The following is a 9,380-nucleotide window of genomic DNA, read 5'->3' as shown; positions in this document are numbered from 1 at the left end:
CCTGGAAGCGGCCCGATGGTTTCTCGATACCTCATCAGCTGATGTGAATGTGAGATTTATTTCTTCCCATTATTTCCATGTACTCCTTTGGTGTCTGTATCCGTATTGTTCTTGATTGGCTCCCTTTTTCTCTCATCCTGTTTCACGAGGTCCTGATAGCTCTTCCCAGTCAGGGGCCCTACACACACATGCTTATAGTGCACCTTGTTCAGTCATCGAGAGCATTAATGGAAAATTAAAACCACTGGTGCAGCACTGATCCCTGAGAGACCCCTTTATAGATTCCTGTCCCCAGCTGCACTCTGAATCGCAGTCACCACTGTTAGAGCTCAGCATACCATCTAATTTTCCACCTACATAATTAACCCATGCCATAACTCACTCTTTTGGTTGTGAGGTGGATATACAGCAGGCAATTGAAATGATCATGACAAAATCTAATCACATAGCAATCACTACCCTCAATTTTTTCAATGTCTACATAATCTTGTACAGGATGCAATGAGGTTGCTCAGGCATGATTTGCCCTCTGTTGCTTAATTCAGTGCTGTGTTTTGTGCTCTTAGCAATGGCTACTGAAGACATTTCCTCAGGAATACTGTAGGAAGGAGTGAAGGGCATACAGTTTCTTCCACTTTATGAAGATGGCTGTGATCCCTGTATTATTGCTTTCTTCTTTTGTTTTCCTAGCTGGGGCAGCCATTCTGCAACTGCTGTGACTTTGAGAGATGACAGAGAGCAGCCTCACAATGGCATCACCCAGCAAAATGCCTTTGGATACATCTTCAACTCGTGGACACAGGTATGTTCAACTGGAACAAGATTTCCATAAGGATTTCTCCCTTATAGAGAATAATGTTCCACTCTCCAAAACTCTGAGAAGAGATTCAGGGAACTGGGAGGCCTGGGGATGAGTCTTATTCATGGGAACTGAGGAAAAGGAAGCATTCAGTATTTCAGTGTTTTCCATTTTGCTTCTCACCATTTCCACTGCCTCACAGACCAATGAGTATACATTCTCCTCAACCAGAGGAGTTTGCATCCCTGTCAGACACAGTAGAGGTAAGTGCTCACAAGAGGAAACAACGTTCAGATGCATGGAATATGATGCAGTCATCTGAGAAACCCATTCAGGAGAAATTCCAGAGAAATTTCAGTTTGAGACAGTGGCCTAACAGCGTTCCTAGTGATGTGTGGTACACAGAGAGACTGTGAAGAGAGGGAATTGTAGTGGGAGCCTAGCCAAAAACTTTGAAGCCGTTGACCTTAGCTAGTCAGTACTGTTGGGTCTTGTATTTAGGAATTGAGGAGTCCTTCCATTATCTCTGAGGAACTGCAGTAATGGAATCAGCCAGAGCGAAACATGCCCAACTGAGCTCCATGTGCCAGAGGGCATAATGTCAGAAACAGATTTCCATCGTATGAGGAGAGGATAGAGCTGGCTATGGGAAGGGTCTGCACAGTTTGACTTGCGCAAATCCCCTGAAGAAAGATGGATTTCTCAGAACTAGAAGGGAGTTGGGATGTTTTTGCTGACTCTAGACCTCATCCCCTTTTGAGGGAAAGATTTCCAAAGCATAGCAAGTGTATTTCTCCCTGTGGGGAGATGTAAACTGATACTGGTATTCCCCTGCATTCCTCAGGCTATTTACACCTGCAGTCAGATCTCCTGCACTTCAGCCAAGCCTCAACAGTGCAGAAGGGCTGCTGCTGGGAGGTCTCTGGTGAGGTTACATTTGGGCGACGATTGGCAGGGCTGGAGTTGGATGTTGCTGCATGTGAGGGTGTCTCAACCATAGCACTCTTCAGCATAATGTTTTGCTTGGTCCAATTGTTCCCAAGAGGAGAGAATCCACAGGTTCCCTGTGCCTTGCCTTTCCTGCTGTTTTCCACCTAGAAACCTTCAGTCACACCTTCAGCCAGACCGATCCTGGTCCGTTTTTTATTGAAAAGATCACAGTATCCACAGAACATCTCATCATCTGTGAAATGCAGGAAATCAGGGAATCATAGCATATGCTGTGGTGGAAGAGACAAACAGACAGAAGTCAGTGTGTCCATCACCTTTCTCCACACAGACTGAAGAAAAACTAAACAACAATGCTCTTGTGTTCTGTCTCAATTCCAAAACATTGTTTTGTATTTATTCTGAGAAATCTCCTAATTCTCTGCAAAGTGCAGAATGCCCTCTGGTGAGTGAAAGGAGAGGGGTCAGGGAGAACTGTGAAGATGATGCAAATGTCAGAAGCAAGCATGAAAGCAGAGCACTTTGGACAATAAGGAAGGAACCATGAAATTCCTCTCCCAGAGGCCAGGATCCCAGCACCACAGGAGAAGTGCACAGTGATAATACTGCTGTAATTCAGTATATTGTGTATGTCAATCATAGGGCAACACTGAGAAAACTAGACATTCAGTGATCCTCAGATGACTGCCTTTCACCTGCAAATACAAGTGCTTTTCCTGATGACACAGAAATTCTTCAGTTTTGGGAACAATGCTTTACCAGATCTCAAGAAGATGAACTTGCTAAGGAGGACATACGCTGGGGTCCTCAGGGTGCCTTTTGCTTCCCACGGTGACAAAGGTGAGGCCATTCCCATCAAGAATAGGAGACACATGGAAAAGATAATGAAAACAGGACCATGTGTCAACTGATGTGGTCTGTTTAAGCCCATAAGAATCAATTTGGTCACCAATGTCTGGCTCTCCTTTGCCATGGCTCTCAGTGTCACTTCTGTTTTGTCAAAGCCATTGGCCTCATATGCAGTGTCACTACATCCCTCCTACTTGTCTCTCTAGGTATTCCCTTCTCTCCCACTTGCGGCATCTTCTGACAGGCAGCACTCTGAAAACAAAAGCTACTTCATCCCAAAGGAGTCAGCAGATTCCCATAGAAACTTCTTTCCACCTGGGTCAGGAGATGGGATGGCCTCATGGAAGCAGATGGCTGTTGAGAGATGCTGGGAAGCACCAGGGAAAGACTAGATCTAGGCTGCAGGCTCTAATCAGCTACACACAAACACTAAATTCTTCCCTCCACCTTTTCAGACTTTTAAGTACCAGGCTACACCAGCACCTGACACCAGGTACACAGAACAGAACAGAAGTACCATGAAGTACACAGAAGGAACACTGTGGGCCTTGGGAACTGCTGGACCTGTGCACAGGGTCAGGATAATTCTGTGCACATGTGCAGAAGCACTTACCATGTGTGCATATATATAAACACACCTGTGCCTGCACACAGGTATTGTTACATCAATCACTCCCAAAAGTTTATTCAAGCAATGCAGGCACAGAAACAGAAGCTTACAAACACTTCAGGTCCATGTGCACTCGTCACCCATGCTCATGCACACACATGGCTGGAGAGGGAGGGACTGAGGGCATGGAGATCTGACTGAGGAGACACTGGCAGACTTGCTGCAGTGCTCTGAACTGGACAAGATTCCAGATGAACTGACAGCACAGTTTGCAGATGTGCAGGGACAGCCCAGTGAACGGGACCCCAAGGAGGTCATGCAATTTCAACACAAGGCAGTGGGATGAGGAAGAGAATTGAAACCCAGCAGTCCAGCCCACCTTGGCATCTGAACACATCCAGACCACTGGAGTGAATTGGGATGGTGAGAAAGAGGAAGACATGGCAGATCTGTATGCAGGCTAGCCCCAGGCCAGCATCACTTGCCTGAGATGGATCCATCTCAGTATCTGAGCTGCGTCCTCTGCCATCACTCACTCATTCCTGGCCCAGAAGTCCTGGAGCATCTCAACCCCAGCACTCAAGAAGAAGCCTCCATGGGTAAATGAGTGTGGTATGGGACAGAAAATGAACAAACAGCATTAAGGGAAGCAGCCACACAGTTCATGCCATTGGCTGTTTTCCATTCATCAGTAGCTCCACAGAAAATTGTCACCTCCATGAAGGCTATGCGTCGGCCTGGGCAGGGCAGGGCAGGGTCTCCATTAAAGGCATCCTGAGTCCTTGATCCTCTAATCAACATCTCTCACCTCTTTCTTCCTGGTATCCACGTGAGTCTGAAGCCCTACTCCCATGCCCTTTTCTGATCATGCCTGTGTGGGGCTTGGCTGAGATGAATTTTCCACTGAGAGAGAAACAGCAGCCTTGTTCTATCTGGCCAGTGTTTTCATATCACACCTGCATAAAGTGAAGACAACATTTTGACCCTTCATGCAGTTTTATAGAACTGTGAATTTTTTCCATAGGTGTAAAGGCTGTTTGTTTCCATAGGTGTATTGGGACTGTTTATCCAAGAGAAGACTAAGAGGAGACCTTAGCAATGGTTGTAAATATCTGAAGGGTAGATATAAAGAGAGTGGGGCTAGGCTCTTTTTAGTGACAAAACAGGTGGGAACAGGAAGCTCCATCTGAACATGTGTGTGAAAGCAGAGCACTGGAACAGGCTGCCCAGAGAGGTTTTGGAATCTCCTTCTCTGAAGACATTCAAAACCCACCTGGATTTTTCCTGTTTGAGCTCATCTGGGGAACCTACCTTAGCATGGCAATTGGAGTAGATGATGTCCAGATGTCCCTTCCTACCCCTACAGTTCTATGAATCTGTGATTCTTCCAGCCAACCAAGTTGGTTCATTGGTGTGCTCGTGAGAGTGTGATGAACTGCTCCTTACGTGTTCCTGTGCTCTGCTTTCTCCCTGCAGTCTCTCCCAGGTACATCAGCCCTTATCCATGTCATCCCTGCCATGTCCAGTACCTGTCATGTTGGCCTTGAGCCCTGACCCTGCTGGTCACTCCTGTGATGGTGGTCTGGTCCGACACCATTGACAGCTCCTTCCAACAGAGCACCACTGTGAGATCCTCCACCTCTGCTGCTGTTGGCAGATCTTCAACTATGATGGATTTCCCATCAGCTGTGGGTACTGTGAGTTCCCTTGCATTTCCAGATGCTGCTGCAGCAGATGGTTCCCTGCTGTGCTAAAGTGACTTACAAGAGCTCAGGCCAGGTCCCCTGGGAACCCAGAAGATGATGCTGGACTGAGGACTGAGATTCTGGCCACTGTGTCAGAAAGGCTGTATGCCCAGTGCTCTCTTCTAAAGGAGGGCAGCAAGGGCTCTCTGAAAACATGATCAAAGCCTAATTTCCCTGTCTTCTACACTCTCTCCCCCCTTCCCTGTCTTCTGTCCCTGCAGTCCTTAAGATCCTAAAAGCTAATATGGGGGGTTTTGGCTGCTCTCTGTCTGTGGAGCCAAATAGGTCCTCAGTGGCATGTCTGCAATAGATGATGGGCACAAGCTTCTGTCAGCTCCTGGTACTGCCTGCACTGACAGGGTTCTCTCAAAAGGAGATAATTTCTCTCTTCAAAGTCATTACATTTTTCTACATCCCAACCTCTGCCTTCACATGATGCTTTTGATGAGAGTCTCATTTTGCCTAGAACAAAAGGCAATCTCTGTTGGCAGGGGATAAGGTGAGGACATGAGGGGGAATTTCTATCTTCTGGAGAGTTGGAGAGATGTGGATTTGATGAATGGTCCATTCAGTGGAAAAATGGTGGGTTGGATGATGGCACTTGAAAGAAAGTGGCTTCTCTGGCATCTCTGACAACACAGCCAGTGTCTACCTTTATCCTCTTCTGCTCATTCTTATATTCACAACTCTTTCCAGTCTTTTTTCCTCAGAGATCTCTTTTAGACACACCTACAGTCTGAACTGAAGTAGTTGCCTTTCCAGTTTTGTGCCTGGTAGATGGATGCACTGTAAAAACTCTGATATTAATAGGCTATGAGTTTCTTCTCTAGCTGTTTCCCACACTGGAGGCTTCCACTTTGCTCCAGCCTTGAGTTTATCCCCATGTGGCATATAAACCTGCACAGAGATGGCCTTGGAGAACAACTTTGCACTCCATCAGCCCCCTAGGCACTGAAGGGTGGATCTCTTAAAGCTGAGGAATAAATCCTTAGTTATAGAATCATAGAATCACCAAGGTTGGGAAAGACCTCCAAGGTCATCCAGTCTAACCACCCACATAGAATGGAAAGAATCCCTATTTGTAGAAGTCTTTGGAGTTATATTATTTTTCAGGACTCTTCCTACACAAATTGTTCTATGATTTTGTGATATTTCTTGTGAGCTGGCAGATTGCACAGAGAATGCACAAATTGAAACAATCAAAAAGTTTTCCAGAGGACAATGCTACATGCGATAGGGTTAAATCCCAGCAGAAAACTCACACATGGAAAGCCAAATCAAATGGCCATCAGAGTGAGCTGAGGAGGAAGAGAAAGAGAAGGACGAGGCACATCCTCATGTACCTCATGTAGGTTGATGTCACTTGCCTGCTCTGGACCCATCCAGCACTAAAGCTGAGTCATCTGCCTCACCATGCAATCCTGAACTACACATCTTTGGGCCTTTCATTGCAGCACTTCAAAGAATCCTTCATTGGAGAATGGACACAGGAAAAATCTGGAAATGAAAAAGCAGCACTGCAGGAAACCAAAACACAGCAGGGATGGCTTGCATTCACTGTGTGCTTGTCATAAAATTATTGCCTGTTCCAGTGATGCCTCTTGGCTTGAAGCAATGAAGGACCAGTATAAAAGGCAGCCCAGATCCCAGCTCTCCCATCCTCTTCTCTTGTCTCCTTCTCATTGGGAACCAGGTAAGCCCTCTCTCCTCCTCTTGCAAACTCAGATTGTGCCTCAAGAGTCATTCAATCAGATAGTGGAGGTTCTTGCTATGGGAGACCATGGAGGGGGCAAGGTGGGCATAGAGAATGGTTGGAGCAGCTCACATGGTTTTAGATTTATACAGCGTGTGAGAGTCTCCCTGGGTCACACTGCTCTTTGTAGGGCGATGGCACAATGAAGGGATGTGACCTGCTGTCCCAAGCTGCCTTCTCCATCCTTAGCAGTTTCCTTGGCTCCTTTGTGAGAGGCTATCCAGGCTGCCCCTCACGTATTCTCATTTCCTTCTACATTCTATCCCTCTCTCCCAGGTGCACCTCCAGTCCCAAGTCATGTCCTGCTACACCCAGTGTGTGCCATGCCGGCCCTGCGGCCCGACCCCTCTGGCCAGCAGCTGCAATGAGCCCTGTGTCAGGCAGTGCCAGGACTCCACCATCGTCATTGAGCCCTCTCCCGTGGTGGTGACCCTGCCCGGACCCATCCTCAGCTCCTTCCCGCAGAACACCGTTGTGGGCTCCTCCACCTCCGCTGCTGTTGGCCGCATCCTCAGCTCTGAGGGCGTGCCCATCACCTCGGGGGGCTTTGACTTGTCCGGCTTGGGCAGCCGCTCCTGTGGCAGAAGGTGCCCGCCCTGCTGAAGCCGCTGGTCCCGGAGAAATTCTCCAGAAAACAGGAACATGGTGCTGGATCAACAAGACATCTTCTGCATTCAGATTACCTGACCATCCTCAGCTACTCTAGGAAGTACTGGCAGGAAGAGGCATGCCTGGGCTTCCAGTAAAGCTGGCTCATGCCTCTGCTTCTGTACCTCTCCTCACCTACCTACCTCCTTCTCCAGTTTTTCTTTTTTCTTTCTTCATTTTTCTTTTCTTCCCCTGTGCCCCTCTGACATGTGAGGTTCCCCAGAACAATCTCATCCACTGTTGGAAAATAAGGTGTATGTCTTGCATGAACTCAGTCTTTGAACTTAAACATGGGATCAGGCAAATCCTGCAATGTGAAGCCTCCTCTGAGGGTGAACTCGTTTTCCTCTGTAAACATTCATTAAAGATTTCTGCATCTCATTTGAGCGTTTGATGTTACTTTCCACTGCCTATGGCCTCCAGAACTGCCGAGAGAGAATGGCTCTGCTCCTGGCAGGTAAAAGATGAGAGGTTAAGGAGATCCTTCTCCATTCCCAGAAGAACGGCATGATGTGATACACTGCTTTCTTGGTCACTGTCCCCTGCAGCTGAAGAAGATACCCCTGTCTATGGCAGAACAAGTGGCTATTGGCCTTTGCCTTGCAGTGTTTCTGCCCACAACTACACTCTAAGTTCCTGAAAAGGAATATCACAACCTGCTTTCTGCCTAGAGGAAAAGCTATTACTATGTGGGATACTGTGTGAGGTGCAAGACATCCTGCTGACTCTTGGGAACAGGTTTTCTCCTGCTCTTAGACATGTGGCACTACGGAAGCAGGAGAGAATACAAGATGAAACAGAACTGTGTGGATGTCTCTGGTCAAGCAGAGCTCCTGCTGTCAGTTGTGCCCTCCTGCCCACCTGAAACATAGGCTGACTCATACTGGCTTCAGCGAATGGCTGCTATGGGTGCAGTGCTCGTTTCTGTGGAGAACTCAGGGCGGCGCACCCTGGTCAGGATGGAGTTTGGCGGCCATGCAGGCAGCGCCCCCTGCGGGCCCGGACGGCACTGTGCCCCCGCCCCGCCCCAAGCGGTTCGTGCCCGGCCGCAGCCCCGGCTTCGCTTCCGTGCGCCCACGGCGCAGTAATACAGCGCCGCGTCCCCGAGCCGGGGCCGGGCGAGCCGCAGGACGCTGGAGCGGCGGTCTGCCGACACCCACAGCTGCCCCTCCGGGTCCGGCACCTCCTTGGAGCCTTTAAAAGCGCTGACGAGGAATGAGGGGCTCGGCCCGGGAGCTGACGGTACCAATGGATGTACCCGTCGGGCTGTATGTTGGGGTGTGAGCAGGTGATGTTGATGCCGGTGCCCTCGCTGGTCTCTGCCGCCGGCTCCTGCTGCACCTGGGCTCTGCTCACAGCCACTGCCGAGAAGAAAAGAGGCAGCAAACTCAGAAAATCCATTTTCTCCCACACAGATTTCATGCCAGAGGATAGAGAGGTGCACGAGGTCAGAAAGATGCCAATCGTACAGAGGCGTTCGAGGCCCCGCAACCCCCACCGCAGCCCCTCAGTCCGGCCCCGCCGGCGGCAGCCCCGCGCACCCAGCAGCACCGCGGCCAGCCCCGCCAGCCCCGCGGCCCGGCACTGCCGCATCCCGCCGCTCCGCCGCCAGCGCCGGTCTGCCCCCGCCAGCCCCGGCTCTGCTCCGCCCGCGCCGCCTCCTCCCCGCCGCCGCCGCCGCCGCCGCCGCCGCCAGCTCCGCCCCGGGCTGCTCCAAACCGCCTCGCTGTCTTTGGGATGTCGCATAATGGTATCTAAAGTCAACTGCTCCAAGGCACATTCCTGAGGAAGGAGTGAATGGAGTACAGTTTCCTGAGTTCCCTTTCTCAGTCTTTCTAAATGTTTTTGTTGGGTGTTTTTTTTTTCTTCCTTAGGTACAGCCAACATCCCCCAACTGTCATGATCCCTGAAGGATGATAGAGAGCTGCATCACAATGACATCACCCGGTCAATCACCATTGAATGCATCCCAGATCATTTGAAGGGCGCAAGTATGTCCAAGTGGACACATTTGTTCTCCATTAGGTT

General features: G+C 49.4%; 1 protein-coding gene and 1 gene segment (V, D, J or C); one reads left to right on the top strand and one right to left on the bottom strand.

Annotated features, from left to right (window-relative positions):
* Nucleotides 1–6,565: 6,565 nt before the first annotated feature.
* On the top strand, nucleotides 6,566–7,348 carry LOC125684520 (feather beta keratin-like). Its single transcript, XM_048926710.1, has 2 exons — nucleotides 6,566–6,644; nucleotides 7,000–7,348. The coding sequence occupies exons 1-2, from the start codon at nucleotides 6,566–6,568 to the stop codon at nucleotides 7,305–7,307; spliced, it is 387 nt and encodes a 128-aa protein (XP_048782667.1). The 3' UTR covers nucleotides 7,308–7,348.
* An 893-nt stretch (nucleotides 7,349–8,241) lies between these two features.
* Nucleotides 8,242–8,945, bottom strand: LOC125684391 (T cell receptor alpha variable 4-like). The segment is given in 2 exon segments: nucleotides 8,242–8,713; nucleotides 8,894–8,945. Coding segments are annotated over 2 exon segments (524 nt in total).
* Between the last annotated feature and the right edge of the window lie 435 nt (nucleotides 8,946–9,380).

The sequence above is a fragment of the Lagopus muta genome, chromosome 25 (genome assembly GCF_023343835.1).
Source record: "Lagopus muta isolate bLagMut1 chromosome 25, bLagMut1 primary, whole genome shotgun sequence".
NCBI lineage: Eukaryota > Metazoa > Chordata > Aves > Galliformes > Phasianidae > Lagopus > Lagopus muta.
Note: the sequence above shows the minus strand (reverse complement) of the source record. Positions and strands in the feature narration are given on the sequence as shown.

What these genes read in the sequence shown, in the direction of transcription:
- LOC125684520 (XM_048926710.1), top strand. Translation starts at nt 6,566, where the DNA reads ATGAAGGACCAGTATAAAAGGCAGCCCAGATCCCAGCTCTCCCATCCT. An exon ending in TCCTTCTCATTGGGAACCAG is followed by an intron (nt 6,645 to 6,999) that starts GTAAGCCCTCTC and finishes TCCAGTCCCAAG; the next exon opens with TCATGTCCTGCTACACCCAG.